Source organism: Macrobrachium rosenbergii, chromosome 14, assembly GCF_040412425.1.
Source record: "Macrobrachium rosenbergii isolate ZJJX-2024 chromosome 14, ASM4041242v1, whole genome shotgun sequence".
Lineage (NCBI taxonomy): Eukaryota > Metazoa > Arthropoda > Malacostraca > Decapoda > Palaemonidae > Macrobrachium > Macrobrachium rosenbergii.
In genome coordinates this window covers 32,742,384-32,763,763 of record NC_089754.1, presented here as the reverse complement: position 1 = coordinate 32,763,763, position 21,380 = coordinate 32,742,384, and the positions used below count along the sequence as shown (strand labels likewise).

Below are 21,380 nucleotides of genomic sequence, written 5' to 3'. Positions count from 1 at the left end.
TTGGAGGATGAGTAAAAAGGGAAGCAAAAAAGCACTGAAGTAAGTTGGACAGCCATGGGAAAATAGGGAGGATGAAAAATGCAGACCTGATTGTAGTGCAAATTAGTGATGCTGTGCTTTTTCTAAAGGAAAATGAAAATGCATAATGCAACAATTACATTACATTCATTTTTCCAGTTTGCTAATAAAATAACACCTCAACTTGTCAGATTGATGTACTTAGCTACATTATTATGATGATTGTTTTGGTAGGGTACCTCTTCAGACACAATGCATTTTTTTTTATAAATCTCTTGAGCTGTACGTTACATACTATTAAATTTAGTTGGGGCAGGTACCCTGTGAAAATGTTCATGGGTAAGTTCTATGGGTCTCTCCTTTTTTTTTTTTTTCTAACCAGACTTTGTTACTGACCAGATCAGACTCCTGAGGCATCAGATAAATTAAGGGGCTACTCATAACTGATTTTAACCATTGTAAGGCAGGTAAGATCAAAAGCTGACTTCTCCCAGCAGAGATTTTCAAATCCCCAAAACATGATAAAAGGCATTTTCTTAAAATACTGCTTTTTGTCAGAAAGAATGAAATTATATAAAATCTAGTACTATTCAGTGTTTAAAGCTTGAATCACAGTTAATAACAGTCCCAAAAAGTACAACTCCGTTCCCTTATGCATAATTTTTTTGCAACCAAAATTGGTCCTCTCTACCTTTTCAACCTCTTTAACTTTTCCTTGCTCTATTTTTCACCTCTTATGAACTAATCTTTCAGGCAAGTGTGAGAATCTAGGAATGTCACTCATGATCTCAATAAATTAATTTATAATAAAACTAATAATAAACAGGTCACCTCTAAAATTTTACGTCGAAAATGCTGAATTTCTGTGTCCTTTACGTCATCTAGATCATGGACACAACGACCAATCGCCAAACCTGTAATATTTACTGACATGAGTATGAACAGACTAAGCAAATCATTATGACTAAGAATCAATGTTTATCAGAAATGGCTATGCAATGCTACCTAACAAACTGCTATTATCAGCAGAACCACGGCTTAATAACCAATATTCTTTTATAAAAATTAGTCTATAACCAATATTCTTTTATAAAAATTAATCTCACCACAAAAAAACTCCTCTTCAAGTATGGCACAACTGCAGCTTGGTCTATCAATACCCAGTGGAGATAATGATAAAATTAATGTTCTTCAATATGAAAGTTACTTGTATTAAATGCTGTTTTTATCTATAAGAAATAAAAAAAAAAATATACATACTAATTTCATAGTTGAGGACTTTTTCTTCCTTGCTCCCACGTGGCTCTACTACTTTGAGGATGGGCGAGAAGAGTCTAAGGTCACAAAGACGGCGACTCTCGTCCCAAAATTCTTCCTGCTCGGCATCTTGTGTTACCCCAACCAGAACATAATCTTCTGGTACACCCAAGACCCGGTATAAGGGGTACTTCTTTGCCTCCTGCCAGATTTCATCTACAAATACCAAAGAGCTATGAAGACACTTCCAGCAAAACAAAATTAGTACAAATTTTCATTCTTTAAAAGGTGGTTCCTTCTGATAAAACAAGGCAACTCTCAGCCACATAAAGTACAGTGGACCCCCGCCTTTATATTGCAGTTCAGCATTTGCGACTTCAGTTATTCGCAGATTTTTCTGTGGAATGTAAATCAAAATAAATCACACAAAATTCACTAACCCAAGGATTTTTTCATAGAACAATATTCACTAATTACTGTATTTTTACATTATTCTCGTGACTAAATACATTTTTTATAAAAAAATTATTTACTAATTTTCAAATATTAATATTATATAATGTAAACACAGCAAAATATCAATAAAATGTTACTGTATTTCACTTACGGAATCCATTTATACAGTATTATTATATTGATCTACACTATTACCATTGTAATATGCATAAAAAAATGATCGTCCAGCCATTTGTAATGTTTACGTTCTCAGAATCAGCTCACTGAGCCTACTACCGAACGAATTAGGAAAATGGAGTTTTCATAATAAAACTAATATTGTAATACCTGAACACCTGAATTTGCCCATAATCCCACTAGCCCGAACAACTCTCAATTATTAATCCCACTATTGGGAATTTTAACAGCCAACACTACCGACGCTGCAGGTAAAATCTCACCACTTGAGCTACCATATCAAACAGTTGGCAACACTGACACAGGTGTGCGCCGACACTCTCACTTTCGTCAACTGCTTTATTCAAAGTCAAAACTGATGTGGGGAAAGGAGGGTGGGAATCATTCAGGTGTTCAGGTATGTATTACATAGTTTTATTATGAAAACTTCATATTGCAATACACTCCCTGAACACCTGAATTCGCCCAATTAACAACAGAGATGGCAGCTCACCAATCTGCTCTGCATAAAATATCCGTTTACAGTACATGTCAATCAATGCTTTCAGTGAAGAGACATGTTGGAGAGTACTTTGATTAACAGTCAGGTCAGTATTCTTGGTCTGCCAACCTCCCATGTGGCTTTTCAGAACCTCTCATGTATGGAGGAGAATGAGGCAGAGTGCAGAGCCGCTGGCCCTCCAGGAGAACCATCTAAGTTTGCGGCACACCCCCTTTTTACAACTGCAGAGATGGCAGCTCACCGATCTGCTCTGCATAGGATATCTATTTAGTTATACACTCACCTTATCAATCGATGCTTTTGGTGACAAGACATGCTGGAGAGTACTTTGATCGCCTGTCAGGTCCTTACTGTCTTGGTCTGTCGACCTCCCATGTGGTTCTTCAGAACCTCTCATATACAGAGGAATACGATGAACCTCCCATGTGGCTATTCAGAGCCTCTCATGTATGGAGGGAAATGAAGCAGTGTGCCGAGCCGCTGACCCTCTGCCATCCAGGTGCGGATAAGGCCTGACGACCAACAAGCGAAGAAGTATCTCAGTGCCGACGAAAGAGCCTAGCCTACTAGAGCACCCCCTTGGACTCTCATAGGGAAACTATCAAAGACTAAGATACTTAAAACGTACTAAACCTAAGTTCATGTGATTATACTATCACTGTTGCCTAAGAATTCTAAAGACACTAAAAGGAATTCCTCTATCTGGTTAACCTAAGAATCTCCTAAGTGAATACCACCTCAGCTAAACGAACGCACCCTAAATAACAGACTTTGCTGCTACACGTGGACTAAGAGAATAACCCTCCGAACCTCCGCACTAAGCGAATACCACCTCAGCTAAATGAACGCACCCTAGAAGGTAGACTTCGCCACTACACGCTATGAGGCGAATCGAACGCCTCTTAAGTAAAGGAAGTAAACACTGAGACGGACTTCCAAGTAGCTGCCTCCAGAATAGAGGGCACTGAATAATTCATTAGAAAGGAAGATGAAGTGGACCTACTCTGAATACTGTGCGGTCAGGGAAATACAAAACTGAAGACGACTAAGAAGAACCCCGAGAAGCCTGGGAAATCACCTCCCTCCAAAAGTAACTAATCGCATTCTTTGACAGCGGACGGGAAGGATTCCGTGGAGAGACAAAAGTGTACATGGAAGCCGAGGAAGTGTCTCAACCTTTGATAAACAGATTTTAATGCTTGTACTGGATATAAAGATATCTCCGCTGGATTGCCGGTAACAAACACTTGCAGATAAAGTACTTCAAACGAACGCGGCAGAGTTTTAACCTCCGACTCTGTCTTCGCCACAAATTCCGGAAGATAGAAATACATATCATTTCTCGCATAGGAACCCAACCTAGAAACTGCCTGAAGCTTGCCCAACCCTCTAGCTGAAGCTAAAGCCGTAAGAAAAAGCAACTTCTTAGTCAGTGTCTTAATGTTATAGCTTCAATGGGTTCAAAGGCAGGGGAATGCAAGAAAAATATTGAAGTACTTCCGACAAGTCCCACGGAAGGGCCCAAGTCAGCAAGACAGGACGTTCAATCTCAAAAGAACGTAATAAATCATCGATTATCTTACTACTAGAGATTTCAGGAAGGTGGAAACTAATTGTACTGCTAATCGTTGAACAGTAGTCAGCAATAGCCGAATACGAAAGACCCATGACTTTCCGAAGGAATAAAGAAAATCAGCTATTTTGGCTATGGAAGGTCTAGAGATGGAATGACCTTTAGGCAGGTCTAAAGATGGAATGACCTTCCTTATAACACTAACTACTATACCTTGTCCAGCTGAACCTGGTATGGCTTAGGGGTTGACTTTCTCAAGCTGAAAGAAAGCTGTCTAGCCTCCGCTTTAGGGAGTCCAGACTGTCTAGCTGCTCTCTCTGCAGTCGACCTGCAACCAGGTATAGCACGCGAGGGTTTGGATGATAATGGTGAGGGTGTGGTTGTCTGAGAAGAACTTTCACATGGGTAGGGACATCGGAACTTCCGTAAGGAGCTCTAGGAGTTCCGGAAACCAAGCACATTAGGGCGAGCAGGGAGCTATTAGAGTCAGATGTCTTGACACTCTCCCGCAATTTCCTGATTACCGATGAATGAGACCGGATGGAGGAAAGGCATACACCTGCATGTGATTCCAATTTGTAATGTCACATCAGTGCCTATCGACATGGGGACCACCATTGGTGAGAAAAAACTGGAAGACGATGGTTTAATCACCTTGTGAATAAGTCCGCAGTTGCTGGCCACTTCCGGAGAACCTGACATATTACTTCCAGAGCCAAAGTCCACTCTCCCTACAAATACCTGACGGGAGCAACTTAGCGAATCAGCCAGTATGTTGAGACTCCTCGATATAAATTGGGAAAGAAGAGACACTTTTCGTTCTTCGCACCCTCTCACGACTATATGTGCTATAGTATTGAGTTCTGTTGAGCCTGTTCCCACGCCCCCCCCCAGGTTCTTCAGATACAACACAGCAATTACACTGTTGCTAAACATAACCACTACTCCGTTGCGCACTAGGACTGAAAACAACTGAGGGCTTATTTTACAGCCTTGATTTCCCAAAGATTTATTGACTCCTCTCTTTCCCAAACCCCCCCAGAAGCCCTAGGCCTGGGTTTCCTCCAAAGTTGTTCCCCAACCTTGATCTGAGGCATCTGTATACAGATGAACGTCAGGAAGAGGGGAGTCGACAGACCTTCACAGTGTCCGATGCACTTCTTCTGACCACCACAGACGATGCAACAGGCAAGAATTGCTCCTGACTATAACTGCGTTCTCGTTGCGGAAGTCCCAGCGATTCCTGAGACATACCTGAAGAGAGTGCATCTGGAGACATGGCCCTGGAATTAAAAGAGAGAGAGAGACACTCTCTATAAGAGGCTTCTCCAAGCTGGTACCTGCCGTTCCCTGCTGGACAGGAACCTTTCTACCTGCTGAAGGACCGACTGGATCCTCTCCAGGGTTGGGAAAACCCTCAAAGGAAGAGAGAGAATCCTCCTACCTGAATAGGTTAAAAATTCCATAAGAATTCCCTCGCTCTTACTAGCTCCTCTAGAGAGGAGGGAAAGATCAACCAATCGTCTAGATACCTTAACACTCTGTACCCTCGACGATGCATAATTGCCGACACCGGAGACATGAGTTAGAAGCAACCACGTTCGTCATACTGGCTATGTCATCATCCTTGAACAAAGAATTAGCTAAGGCTAAGGTGTTCTAAGCAATCCCTCTAATGAACGTCCGGATACTGAGGGGGAAGATGACCAAGATAGAAATTTTGACTCTTCTGCTCCAATCATTGTAGACGAAGCCAAAGCATTCGACTGGTGAGCCAAACCCCTCGAGATAAATTTATTAGGCTGCAAACAGCCACTGATCTGAAGGGACATAGCCGTCACTCTTTTAGAACCCCATTACAGTAAACCTGAAGGCATCCAGAGAGAGTGCACAAGAGCCTCAGTCTGATTGCGCAACACATCCTCCAAGCACCTGCTTCCCTAAGAGAAGTCCCTACAAGCCGAGACGACGCCGGAGACTTTGACAGGATTGCCCTAACCGATTTGTTGAATGGCCATCTGACACCTGTCGAAGGGTTACCTCAAACTGTGTAAATCGTCTTACATGGAGAGAGAAGAGAAGAGTCCTGTCTATTAGAAGCCACTACCATCGCTAAACGACCATCTGCCTCCTCCAAAGCCTGTCTAACCTGATCGAACCAAACCAGCCAACACAAAAAAAAGTCAGGAGTTGTCTTAGTGGCATAAAAAGCCTCAAAAAAAAAAAAAGACTGAATTGACGAAATAGGGAGGTCCGCAGCTCTTGCTTGAGGGTACGAAGAAGTAACATACTCAAGCATGCGTCTGTAATCGTTACTGCTGGCAAGAGGACATTCTAAGTCCGCCAGAATCTCCAGCACCTCTAGATAAGAATCCTGTTGCACAATGTCCGAAAGGTCTAAGACCGACAAAGGAGAAGGAACTGAACGACGCCCGGACAACGATGAAGAGTCTGTAAATGGACCACCCTAACCAGAATGCTGAGCACCCACACCTAATCGGGTACCCAGAGCTGAATCCGCACAGTTGAAACCGCTGGGAAGAAGAGAAGGCTGAACCGAGAAAAACCCGGAGCCGATTCCCCATTATTACAAAGGGGAAGACAAGTGAGAGTAGTCAAACCCACACTGCTAAACCCTGGGGGAGGATGCGCAAACGAAACCGCTTGTGGAGGGACGGAAGATGAAGAAGAAGGAGGGAGAATGAAAGAGGTAGAAGCTACCCTCAGAGTTACCACCGCAGAAAATGCAGGCGATGAAAGCTGCAGACCGCTAGAAGAAGGTACCGCAAGCCCTGCCAAAACCATGGAGCGCAAACCCGGACTGGAAGTGACAGGCAAACCCTGTGAAATACCTGATACTACCGGAACAGCCGCTTGAAGCAGAAACAAGGGGTTGTGCATACCCGAAGGGATGGAACAAGAAACGCCTGCGGCCAACTTCTGCTGAAACTGTGTTTTCACCTGTCCGGAAGCTCCTCCTACCAGAGAAGACTGTACTGAGGAAGGAAAGGCGGGAGGCAGAGGAATAGCAGACGCATAAAAAAAGTTACCTGAGAGGAGGAAAGCCAAAGTCAAAGAAGGAGGGAAAACAGAAGATGCAGAAGCCACAGGAAAGACCAAAGCAGAGGAAGAAGAGACCGAAGGGGAGACTGAAAAATGAGCAACAGAGAATGTGGGAGCAGGAGATGAAGTGACAGATAACCCAGAAGAAAACTTAGCATGACAGGACAGAAGGTACACCACATCCAACTGCCCCCAATAATCCTGAAACATATCCAACATGAATTCTGGATACTACTGTGTCACATGCTCTCTAGTGTTAGAGAAACCATTCAAAAAATAACCTCTCACCATAGGTCTGTACCCGTCAAAAGACCCATCAAATCTGTCTTATATTCCGCCACATCCAATTGCAGGTCCCGCAAACTACTTTTAGAAGCCGAAAGGACACACCAGAATCCGCCTTACTAGATGGAGGAATAGCAAACACAGAGACGGGGGGAACTACAATAGACAATTAATAAACAGTTAGAAGTGAGTTAGGAGCTAGGGCAGAAGGATTCTGCACCACCAGAACTGAAACATCGACTTGAGACTGAGCCAGACCAAAAAGAAGCGATGAAGGCGAAACTTGCCAGAGCACAAAAACAACTCGAACCCGAAACCAGAACCTGTCCAGGAGAACGACTCTGCACCCTTAATACCTTCTCCTCACTACCTAACCCAGACCTATCCTCCTTTATCACACCTAGGTCTTGATCCTGACTAACATTATGAACATTAAATTTATCAATACTACAAGGGAGTTGGGGGGATTCTTCACTGCCTGCTCTGCGCCGAAGGGGCCAGCAGACCCTACCCACTTGTAGCCTTGTGGTTCTGCCATTACTCTCAGCACCCATTAGGGCTGGTTCTGGAACAGGCAAGGGAGTTGAAAAGGAAGAAGGATAAGACATCCTAACACTACTACTATCCCTATCTGAGAAATGTTGAAAAGACTAGCTATTAAATTTTCCATACTACTTGCACTCCTATCCTCTATCTGTTTGACTACCTCTGAACTCACTAAATCCATCAACTGATCTGTAGCAGAACCCTAAAGCACTTGAGGCAACGAGAATCTGACTGATGTTTGCCGCCCTTACTAGCCAAAGACTTGCGATGATGAATGTAATCCTACCTCTCTTGTGCCTTCCAATCGGATCATTCATCGCAGTGAGTTTGCACATCACACTTAACCTTCCTACATACCTGACAGCATGTCTATTGTGTCTCAAGGTACTCATCTGTATCTGGCAGGAAGAAGCGATGAGCCCCAGTATCCACAGTCATAGGGGCAGTCGAGCTCGATGTCGAAGCCGAAGGCACGGTAGTAGAAGGTGAAAGAGTCCATGATGACCAATCGAGATCAGGAACCAGCAAGTCCAATTCCAAAAGACGTTCCACATCAAATAGATCCAGAAAATCCAGGAGAGAAAACCGGTAAATACAATCCAGGTCTTCACCAGAAGTCCAAAATACAAAGAGAAGTCAGGCAATAGGATTAAAACTTCGCACGGCAGAAGGAAACAACCTTCCAGCAGCACAAACAAAATGCAATTGACGAAAGCGGGAGTGTCGGCACACACCTGTGTCAGCGTTGCCAACAGTTTGTTATGGTAGTTCAAGTGACAAGATTTTACCTGCAGCGTTGGTAATGCTGGCTGTTAAAATTCCCAATAGTGGGATTGGTAATTGAGAGTTGTTCAGGCTAGTGGGATTAAGGGCGAATTCAGGTGTTCAGGGAGTGTACTGCAATATAATTTTTTAGTTGCTAAAAGAACAAATACATTAATGGAATTATTTCTAATTTGGTACATAAAAGTAAAATGGGTATACAAAGGTAAGCTAACATAATTTATGTTAAAGTAAAATCCCTCATAATGACAAAACAGCCGTTTCCCGATTTGTTTTACTGATGTAACGTACCCCAGTCTCTCTCTCTCTCTCTGTTCTGTACATATCCTTTAATGAAACACTGTATGAATTACTGTACCATAAGCATAAAAATATGAAACTAAAACTCCAGGAAGTTCATGATGCCATCATATGAGTGCATGCACATATACGTCGTTACAATTTTTTTTTTTTTTTGCTTTGCTTGATTTATTGTACCGTTTTTATTACAAGTTTAGTTGATGATTCTAAGTATGATTAATACACACAACATTACACAAGAGAATATTTTATCACTGTTGATTACATTTATAATTTTTTTTTTAATGCATATCTAAGTATTTAGGTACAGTGCTTAACTCTACTTGTGAATTCCCAATGTTTCCCCTATCTACTGTAAAAAGAAAATGGCATGGCTTGAATACTGTATGAGAGAGAATGGCTGTGCCAAAGTGTAGGGGGACTTGGTTAGTTTTCACACGTATCTGTAAGCCTTATATTTTTAAGGGTAATATTGTAAGATGACTTTGAAATGATATGAAATGAAATAATATTAAAGTGTTTTAAGATGATAGTTTACAGTATATTTGGTGTTTGAACTATTAAAATAGGCAGTTATAAGTATTTTAGTTTAAGGTACATTTGGTGATTGAACTATTAAGAAAAAAGGCAGTTGTAAGCATTTTTTGAGGGGGGTAACAATTTAACACAGATTTTCGCTTTTCACGGGTGGTTGTGGTCCCTAACCCCGCACGAATACCAAGGGTTGGCTGTACATGCAATAACTGTTAAAATAACAATGATCCCTGCGTAAAATAAACTTCCAGTGTTCATAGTTATTTTGCTGATTATGTTTAACATTAACAAATTAATTTATCTTTTCCAGCGTATCAGCGTTTAAATTTCCCTATCATTTTTATTAATTTACAAATACTGAAAGTAATAAAAACGTCATTTCCTGAAGCCCAAGTTTAAGTGAACATGGAGATCAAATACTAAGTGCAGCCTGTTAAACAGTAAAGCACTTCATGGTCTTGAAAAACAATGAGATTGAAATTTCAACACAAAAGAAGACCTGAATTAAGCCTGCTAGTACTTACGTTTCAGCTTTTTAAGTGTAACTTCTTTGTGACAGGTGATTGCTAGTATTATGCTGTTTGGCAGGAGGCAGTCAAGAATGACACATGTTGACATTGGCAAACACCCCCAAAATTCATGGCAGGAAGGAGCCATGGTCTCTCCATAAGTATGGTAATTCTAGATGTTTCATTTTGACCTCTTCATTACATCTGAAAATTAATACACATTACGTCGCATTAAACAAAATCTACATACACAGTAAAAACATACCAAATTTTAAAGTAACTTGTATTTTTCATAGGTACAGAAACTGTAACCGCCAGGAATGGAGTATTCTGGCACATCGCACACTTTGGCTGTTACTAAAAAACAAAAGCCTATCAGGTAAGCCCAGGTACCGCCTGACCTCTGTTGGTCTACTTCAGCCATTGTCTTCTCAGCTGTACTCACAAATAGTTGTTTCTGCATGTCAGGATATGCGTCATGATAGCACTCTTTGTGTAATTTTCACCTAGTGTGTTTGACCAGGTTCTGTGTTCTTGCAAAGCCTTTCTCTTTCGGTGCTGATACCCAGAGTTTTGGAAGGTGTTCATTCAATGTATTCTTAGATATATGCCAAAACTGAGAGATGATGGGAGTTTCTGAGTGCAAATACTATTCTAAAGCACTTTTAAGAGCCTTTTTGTTTTTCCACTAGATAATTAATTGCCTACTGTCATGGTAAAATAGCTAGATATTTCCAGACTCCTAGCCTTCCTTTTAGTTTCTTCAGTTTAATAATGCCTGTCTTGTAAGAACTGCTACATTTGTTACTTTTACTGTATTGAGTAAATACGGTTTTTCTGATAACCTCTAATGTGATTCTGACAAAATTTTGTAACCATTTATGCTGTGAATGCTTGGTTAAACAAACATCACTGTCTGACAAAGGGGAGAACCCAGTGGAAAGCCATATCTTTAGGAATCAGGTTAAGTTATATAGAAGCAAGTGTCCTGAGTAAGGTTACATTACTGTATATCCATGGTTTTCAAACATTTTGTGTAAGGCGTACTCCCCTAACCAAAAACCCCTTTTTCCAACTGGGAGGGGGTGGGGATGCCATTACCATAGCTATAGCCTTAGGAGGGTTACAATGGATTAAATTAGCACTCAAGAAAGTGCAGAAGAGCTGAACAGTGCATGTTACGCCTACCAGTATTTTTGTGAGTTACAGCCTCTTTAAAAGCATATGACATTAGGGTGGCCAGACGTCCTGCTTTAGGAAGGACAGTCCTGTTTTTGAGCATTCTGTCCTCTGTCCTGCTTCACTTTAAGAAGAACGCTAATTTGTCCTGCTTTTTGGGTGTCTAAAAAAAAATATAAATATATTAATACTAAAAATATAAATAAATACAAATACATATACTAAAACAGTGAGAAATGATGGTCAAAATAACCATTGATTTTTTTTTTCATCAGGTCAATCATTTTTTATAGTCGCTGTTGGCACAGTTAGGAACACTAGGCATGGAGCCGCAGCGTACTTGTATAGACATGTCAAGATATCAATGATGCACACCATCCCGTCCGACTCCCGCGGCACACTTTGCATCAGAGTCTCATTCTGCTGAATGTTGAAGTGAGATTTGGTTGACTATTTCTTGCTTTATTGAATCCCTTGAAGAAATGTCGATAAGAAAGACTACATTTAACCATGAATGGACCACGGAATTTGGATTTATTTCTAAAAGCAGAAAAGGTGACTATCATACACTTTGCACAGTATGCCTTGTGATGTGGATATTGATGGCACGGGAAAAATTGCAATTGAATGGCATGCTGCCACAGATAAACATAAAATTAACACTCGTAGAGCTTGGTACATCATCGGTGTTATAATTTTTCTGCCCAGCTCGATCATCTCAAGATGATAAAATTGCAAGTGGACTCAGTCAAAGCAGAGCTCCAAATTTGTAACAGCTTTTCAGAAGAGTGCCCAGCCATGTACATAAGACTTCTAGCCAGCTTTTCAGAAGAGTGCCCAGCCATGTACATAAGACTTCTAGCCAACAGAAAACTCTTAGAGAGGCAAGGAAAGGGGCAAAATACAAACATTAGATTGCTAGTTCCTTTAGTTTCTGAAATAATGTTAATTTTTTTCACCCCAGTTATGTACTAAATTGTTCCATCATGAATAAAATTGAATATTAATTAATTTCAGTTCTTTATTCATACACTATTTGACACTTAAACACTCAAGTCAAGTTATATACATATATATATATTATATATATATATATATATATATATATATATATATATATATATATATATATATATATATATATATATATATATATATATATATATATATATATATATATATATATATATAAATTTTTATCACACCGTGATTTATATACAATCATGAAGCTACAAATGTCATTTAACCTGTTAAGCGTTCCCCCGGATGAGCTCGCCGCTAACGTACCGTCACGCTTTTTCTTGCAATTAGCGGTCATATCACTGATGATAGTTTTTCAAAGTTAATATTGATTTTTATGCTTATAATTCGTACTGTAGTTAAGAGTAGGAATTTTATTAAATGATAGGATAAAAAACTATTACTACTACTATTATATTATTTCATAAGACTACAAAATACTGAATGAAAAGTGTTATACATACATGCACTATTATTCTTTCGTATGCCAATCTCTAAAGCAGGGGGCTACACACAATCCATCTATGTACTCGTGATTGTGGAGACAAATGTTCTACATTCTCATCTAGAAACTGATTTGCAAATCTGTTTGTTTCTTTCACGAGGTAATCAATGATTTCATCATCAAATTATTTCTCAAAAATTCTAATGGATTCTCTTTATCCTCAACTGAAAATTTCACGCCGGGATCAGCAACAAAAGTAAAGGGATCTCTCTCTCTCAAGTCATCTTCACTTCCGCTATTGGAAGAAAAGTTTGTTTCTTCAATATCCTCATCATGGAGGATTCAGAACTAGAGCTCTCATCATCAAATATGTCTTCAGTATCAGACACCTCGTCTAGGATTTGATTTATCTCACCTGAAGACATAAGCCTCCTCTTTGTGACATTCATTGAGAATGACGTCAAAACCGTGTTGTCTCTGAAAACGCCCGAAGCGTACTGAAAAAAAAAATAGTCATCTAGGCATCAAGCGACCAACTGAAAAGAGTTGCCAGGGAGGAAATAAGTCATCAATTACAGTTTACGTGTTCTGAGAGTGTTACCAAATGATGTTCCAACATTTTCGATACAAGTAAACGTATTATTACAGGGCTGACAGCTTGAAAAGCAGAGTTAAAGTCTTGAATGTAATATCCCGTTGAAGGCGCTACCGAGTAGATCGCAGTAAACGTATTATTACGTGGGTGACGCTTAACAGGTTAATATCAAATTCACGCTACCTCGAGAGTATCTCCGATGGAGAATTATCACCGAAGGGGAATTTATATAAGTGATAAATGAATAAGTACCACGGGGACGCGAACCCTTGACATGGACCCATTCAACGACTCCAGTGGACGTTACCACCGCGCCATCAAGAGAGGTATAAATCATTACCGAGTCTGCTGTACTGTTTTTTCCCGTCGTGAGCGGGGAAATTGTACTTAGCCTCGGCAATGACCCACCTCCGCCATGATAGTTGTTGGTACGTTTGGAACACGCAGCTCTTATTATGAAATATTTTATCACACCGTGATTTATATACAATCATGAAGCTACAAATGTCATTTAATATCAAATTCACGCTACGAACTTGCGCACAACTATTCTGCAGTGTTATGCAAGCAACGCAAGTAGCAATGAATACCAATAGCAATTCATTAGAATTGCACAAAAAACTAGGCTATATAATGAAAACTATAGGAATTAAAATAGACCTATCACGGCCAAATATTTTCCAGTCTGAAGTAGATATCTACAAAATAAAACTAGAGAGGTAGACATGAACAGAACTAGCCTAAGCTACCTGGGCAAGGCTGCAATCTCCGTTTTATTTTTTCAAAGAAAACAGGCCAACTTAGCAATAAGAATATAGGTATATGCTCTTAATACCATACATGAAAGTTTACGTGGGGTCTCGTAACACACAAGGATACGCAATTTTTTGGTAATACGTCGTGTAGGCTACAACCCCCCGAATTTGACTACAATCCTTGACTACGTTTAGGTCTTAGCAACGCATTTACAACAACTGACTATATCTTTTACGCAGTTTCACGCACTCACCACATTTTATTACTTCATCCAACCGCTCAGAATATCTCAAAAGACGCTTGACGTTTCACGAAATACACATGACAGTTGTTGAACAGCTATAACTGCGCTTAGAAATATATTCCTTTAGTCGATTTAAACAACAAACAACGGTTGCCAATTTCGTAAACAAACACAGCTGACGAACTTTATAATCAAATGAGACTCCAAATACTTTTTATCTTAATAAAAATAAATAGTTTTACTCACCCAGTATCATATGATATTTAGTTACACATATTAATATTTTGAAATTATTAATTAGCTTAATATCGCAGAATGCTTGTTGTCTTTCAATGCGTTTATTATTGAATCTCTTTTGATTTACCGCGGGCAAGACAATCTGTGGAATAAACCAGAAATAACTCGCAAGTATGCAAATATTTTATTAACTTTTAATTAGTTCTAATTCTCCTGAATAAGTAGATTGATTTTAATATTATATGAACAATAAAAAATACCACGATATGTCAGAAGTATGAAGGATATGTGAAATTCAAAGTTATCTCGTTTGCAGTACATTTAATAGTTAACGAAGGTCATTAAATATCCCAAGATGCTTGAGATCGGTTCCTCCTGTTGACCTTCAAATATACAAGATAAAAAAGTTAGAGTTTTACAGCATATCCGTTTAATCCTACAGGTAATGCTTCACTTATTTGCTAAAATTGTATCCGAAAAGAACACTATATAATTATATATAACACACCTTCGTAAAATGCACTTAAACACAGCGAACCTCGCGTGGTATGCAGATACCTTTCGAAATTATTTACAGAGCAGTTTGCTTACAGCGAGGAGTTATCACAAGAAGCTGAGAGAGAATTCTTCACTAAGTACAAAACACATACCCATTGGCTCTCTCCCCATCTTGCCTCATCCACATGCAGCTGTTCTTCCCGGATGGAAGTTGACTGAGGTGTCTAGTTCATATTAAATTATATATTTTTAACTTTATACCTTTAGGGGTAGGAGAATGATTAACTGGTTTTCGTACCGGAAAAACTGGGTGTTATAGTTTTGCTTTTAGATGTCACGGTAATGTGTCTGTCTACTTATAAAAACTAAAATATATTTACTACTGGGTATTTCGATTTCTGGGAGTTCCTGTCTGGCGTATCCCGATAACCAAACTTTACAAAGATTGTAGATTGCTTTCCGATTTAAATAAGGAAACAACCAATGTTTTAAAGACGTTATTTCTATCTGTATTAAATAGTACCATGTTATCCAGTTTAGCAAATAATTAATACTGCATTAATTTGCGTGATATAGAGATTTCGAAATGGAAACTTTGACTCGAAAAGTAATCTCGTACGCTTTTAATGTCTCACGTCCACTTCCTTGGGGCAAATCTACTGACAACCACTGGTAGAGAATTTTCAAATACTCTCAGTCTATTTCATAAACATTCCTTTGTCAAAATTGTCAGAATTCTGTCCGTACTTCAGTGTACTAGTAATAATTTATGCATGTGTAAAATCATTGCTTGCATAAAATACAACGAAAAGTATTTAGTACTGCGTAATCTTGACAGATTTTGAGATAATTTAAATGAATTGAGCGAAAAGTTCCCCAAAGTACCAAGGGCAACCGTTAAGTGCTGTCATTTAAAACAATGATGACAGATAGGTTACGTCACGCTTACATTTAAGGTTGTAAAAACAAAGTAATACAATGTACATCACGTTTATTGTCTTTGCACCAAAAAACTCACGAATGTACGACAGTGTAATACAAACTCTAATCACTGGATAGTGCATACTGGACACCAGTAACGGAACTATAGCATGATGTAAGAATGTCTGTAGATATTGCTATTTATAATGATATAGATAGATCTAGGTAACTATAAATAAAGATTGTTAATTTAAACAGGAGCGTCTACTGCATTTAAATTTCCTATCTATCTTATCTTTTCTTACAGCTTGCTTGCGTGTAGTTTTCTGTTGACCCGCGTATCTCTTATTTGTGGCATCTCTGCATGGTTGACGCACTCGTTTTATGGTATTGAGGAGTAGTCTTACGAACCTGATAAGTTGTAAAATTTAATGAAAACGTATGAAAAAAGTGTCCTTCACATTCAAGTATTAAGTATTATGTAAATAGCATTCGGTCTTCTCAACATGAAAACCTTTCAGCCAACATGACCAAAGCCTCTCTCTCTCTCTCTCTCTCTCTCTCTCTCTCTCTCTCTCTCTCTCTCTCTCTCTCTGTGTGTGTGTGTGTGTGTGTGTGTGTGTGTGTAGGAATAACTGGAAATTAAGTGTATTAATATGGGAAATAGTGCAGAATACAGCATCTTCGTGTACTGAGTCTCTCTGTAGGGTCGACACTGCAATTTTTGGAAAATAGTGAATTATAAAAATACTTTGGTATTCAAGCTCTTAAGACTGGTAGATCAAGTAGGCCTTGAGCCAACACGGGCTCTTATTCCTAAGAGTAACCCGCAGTTCACGGGTGTTAGACAGCGTGCTTGAAAAAGTCATCACTGTCTGGCAACGCAGACACACATACGGACACACACACACACACACACACACACACAGTACTCGTTCACATCGTAAAGAAAAATCTCAGCGCAAATCCGTTGGAAATATAAACTCTTTTCATAAAAGCACGTGGTAAAGATGTCTGAAGAAAACCAGACAACTAAAAGAAGCAAATGTGAAAAGGAAAGGACAGGGGACGAGAATATAGGGAAGGGGGGGACAAGAGGAAGGGACAAAGCCCTTTGTCTCTAAGGACAAGGTTGGTTCAAGTGGGTCTCGGTCTAAGGTTACAGTGGGAGGGGATACGTCAATAGACATGTAGGAATATGGCTGTGAGGGATAGGGAGGGAGGAAGGAGATGGGGAAGAAATGAAAAGGTAAAATGGAATGTGTTTTTGCCATTATATAATACTGTAGCTCCATCGAGCATTACTGCTTATGGTGCACGTTACTTAGATGTCATTTAATTACGGTTATAAAAGTGGTTTTTATCAGGTTTGATTCATATAGAGGGTCTAAGGAGCAAGAAAAATTGTAAAATTAATTACTACTGGGTACTGTGAATAGTTAGGTCTAAGGCTTAGTCTTTGCAACGGCACTTTTTTATCACTGACCAATAAAACATTAAAACATTATATATATATATATATATATATATATATATATATATATATATATATATATGTATGTATATATATATATATATACGTGTGTGTCTGTGTATATGCAATTTCAAAAGTAAAGTGTTGTTTCTTCTCAGATCAGTAGATAGAAAGAAAAAACCAAACGAACACAATGTACTCTTTCAGCTGAATGGCCGGAAGGGTAGATTAAATGTTGCAGACTTCAGATACACGAGAATAAGTGGTTTTAATGGTCTTGCCTCGTGCCTGGCCGGCCAGCAACAGTCCCATCCTGGAACGCGAAAGGAAAGGAGAACGATTTTGAAGGTCATGTCAGCACGCGAGCGCAAAATTACACACGCGAGTAATTTGTATATGTATCTGTATGTGTATATATATACATACATATATATATATATATATATATATATATATATATATACTATATATATATATATATATATATATATATAAAATACATATATATATATGTATATATATCGCAGCAGTGTATATATAGAAGGAATTTACAAATAATTTGAAAAATATATTTAGACCAATGGTGTCTAAATATCAACATTTTTCAAGATAATTGATATTATAGTGTAATGTCATTTATTATATATATATATATATATATATATATATATATATATATATATATATATATATATATATATATATATTATATATAATATATATATGTGTGTATTATGTGTGTATGTATAGCTTGGCGCACCATTGCTAGGCCTGTGAACTACTCTAGGCCTACCGCCCACTACTCCACTAAGTTGTAAGTAGGTGCCATCGTCTGTGGGGTAAAAAAAAAAGCTTGTATGTATGCATGCATGCAGAAGAGTATTTGTGTCTTCCTCTAAAACCGGAGGACTGATAAACAAAATAGCCATGCACTGCACCTTCGTGTAGAATGTACTCCGTTCACCTTGAGCAAATATGTTTTCCTATTGTGGGTGAGAGTTGCCTTAACTCTCTCTCTCTCTCTCTCTCTCTCTCTCTCTCTCAGTTGATCATGGGATGGGGTTGGGTGGGGTGGGATGGAGGGAGAATAGAGGGAAGTGAGATGTAATTTTTCAAATCGTTATGGTCATTTTATGAAGAGTCAGTACTTAGCTAGAATGGCTATTTAAGTCCGAACGATTTTTCTTGTAATATCACATCTTTTCAACATATATTTAAATGATAATGACTAGTAATATTTTTTTACCGATAATAAATATTTATCTATCAAGAAAGCAGTTGATAATTTAAATAGTCTTGTGTCTGTTGACTTGTACAAGAAAATATTAGACGAATTTGGACATGTTAGCCTTGTAGCTCATTTGGGCATTATTTGCAATTTACGAGGTTACCCTCACAAATAAGGGCCTAGGTAGCATAAAGCCACCTTAATCTAATAGCACTAACAAGTGTAGACATTCCCTGCATCTAGGTAATCCCTATTTTTTTTTTCTCTTGACAGGAAAAAAATTAAATTTCTTGGTGATGTCGACTGACACTTCTGCTGTGGTTTCCAAGTTCTTCAGAAGAAGGGGAAGTATGAGAGAAGAGAGGAAGAAGAATTATGTTAAGTTTAAAAGTTAACGGAGAGAGAGAGAGAGAGAGAGAGAGAGAGAGAGAGTTTTTTGGTGTGTGGGCTATGATTGCTTTTAAATATTTAGCACGGTGACTGGAACGGTCGCGATAAATAAATTTGTAAATTTATATATATATATATATATATATATATATATATATATATATATATATATATATATATATATATATATATATTTAATATCTGTAATGAATGATAGTGCTGCCTCAGTGTCATTTCTTTTTTTTTTAGAGCTACATATATTTTTAATTTCTTTATTTCCCGTAAAAAAAATTGTAAAGTATTTCGATTTCATTTTTGTATTTCCATGTTTGTATAGAAATCAGGTTGAGATCAAGACAGTGTATTAAAAAATGTTCCACGTAGAATTTTATTGTTTTTCTGTATTATTATTATAATTTAGGTGAAAATCAAAGGTTTTGAAATAAGCAAAGTTCACCGTAGCAAAGCTTATCGTTTATTATTATTATTATTATTATTATTATTATTATTATTATTATTATTATTATTATTATTATTATTAGTAGTATTATTATTATTATTATTATTATTATTATTATTAGTAGTAGTAGTAGTAGTAGTAGTAGTAGTAGTAGCAGTAGTAGTAGTAGTAGAAAGTACTCCAGGTTCCCTGGTAATTCGACCCAAGTGACCATGACTCTACCGAAACTGAGTACACATTTTTTTATCAACAAAGGCCACCAACTTGCCCAGCAGGCTTTCGTAGGGCTGATTATTAAATCAGGTCGCTTACCGTGGATTTTTTTATTGGCTAATATAAATACCACAAAATAGTTCAGTTTTCGAACAAGTAAATATTAGTTTATATACTTATCCATTTGTTGTTTGTCTTAAGCCGCTTTAGTTAGTTTATTTATAAAAAGACAAAAATAGAAGATTAAATGCTTTAGGTAACGTAGCCAAAAATATAAACCTAAATAAATATGAAAATGGAGTTTAGCCAAGATCATTTAAACGGAAAAAACATTGCAGTGGTCTTCAGGGTTGAAGTTGCTAGTCCCACGCCCTTATCTTGACCTCTAACAGGCTCTGGTACTAATTTACAGCTGGGTAAACTGGTGTGCGGTAAGCCTGGCGCGTTCCAAAGACATTCAAACGTGAGCTGAGCGCTGTCCCCTAGCCACGGGTCCAGTTAGTTAATTGTGCCTGCGGAAAGATGGCGGCGTGATCGCCATATCCACAGTAAAAAGAAAAACTGTATTTAAAAGTTTTGTCGATTTGAGAATAAAAGTTTTTATAAGAATATTAGGAATTAAATGGCAGGTTACAGTCAGAAATGGTACCATAATAAAGGGAATTATGGAAGTTCAATATGTAGATGAGATAAATTACGAAAATATGGATATAGTTTGGACGTGTCGTTAGTATAACCCCTGGGAGAGTAGTTTGTGATAGTGTCAGCTTGGCTTTCTGACGGCGCCAGAAGAGTTGGAAGACCTAGGCCTACTTGAATAGGAACTATGAAAAGGAAGGCTGGAGATGAATGGAGAATTGTGGGAAATACAACACAGGAAAGACACGAGTGGCTGAATTTCACAGAGGCCCTTTGCTATGCGTGGGTCTGGAGACCATGATAATTCATTTACATTTCCACCTATTTATCTCTTAATTTATTAATTTATCTTTTTTCCTCTCTAATAACCGATCCGGCTGATGAAGAGTTAGAGGAATTTATTTCTGGTGATAGAAATTCATTTCTCGCTATAATGTGGTTCGGATTCCACAATAAGCTGTAGGTCCCGTTGCTAAGTAACCAATTGGTTCTTAGCCACGTAAAATAAGTCTAATCCTTCGGGCCAGCCCTAGGAGAGCTGTTAATCAGCTCAGTGGTCTGGTAAAACTAAGCTATACTTACTTTTTTCTGTAACTTCTTTCAAATGAACACCATAGTTGGAAGTTATTCATGTGGAACAAAGCCTACAGAGGCCACTGACTTGGAATTCAAACTTCCAACTATGGTGTTCATTTGAAAGAAGTTACGGAAGATAATAGGAAATACAGGGAGAAGAGGTCGGTTATTAGAGAGGAAAAAAAATAAATTAATAAATTAGTAGATAATATAAAAAAGGGCCTCTGTGAAATTCAGTCACTCAGGTCTTTCCTGCGTTGTATCTTCCACAATTCTCCACTCATCTGTAGCCTTCCTCTTCACACACACACACACACACACACACACACACACACACACACACACACACACACACACATATATATATATATATATATATATATATATATATATATATATAGTTATATACACACATACATACATAAATACATACATACATATATACATACATACACACTATATATATATATATATATATATATATATATATATATATATATAT

General features: G+C 38.2%; 2 protein-coding genes across 6 annotated transcripts in view; one reads left to right on the top strand and one right to left on the bottom strand.

Annotated features, from left to right (window-relative positions):
• Window positions 1–15,125, bottom strand: part of LOC136845874 (phosphatidylinositol 4,5-bisphosphate 3-kinase catalytic subunit alpha isoform-like) — a 29,594-nt gene extending 14,469 nt beyond the window's left edge. Inside the window, exons 1-4 of one of the 4 annotated variants that reach the window (XM_067116298.1) lie at window positions 14,988–15,125; window positions 10,019–10,207; window positions 1,279–1,491; window positions 850–932 (exon numbers count right to left, since the gene is read on the bottom strand). In XM_067116298.1, coding sequence (XP_066972399.1) covers window positions 850–932; window positions 1,279–1,491; window positions 10,019–10,151 — 429 coding nt within the window. In that variant the 5' untranslated portion in view covers window positions 10,152–10,207; window positions 14,988–15,125. Of the gene's footprint in view, window positions 1–849; window positions 933–1,278; window positions 1,492–10,018; window positions 10,208–11,191; window positions 11,212–14,251; window positions 14,423–14,987 lie in introns of those variants that run through there. The other 3 variants (XM_067116297.1, XM_067116299.1, XM_067116300.1) reach the window with 3 other exon arrangements.
• LOC136845875 (solute carrier organic anion transporter family member 74D-like) overlaps window positions 1–21,380 on the top strand; it is a 194,341-nt gene that overhangs the window by 83,905 nt on the left and 89,056 nt on the right. The window lies entirely within an intron of this gene.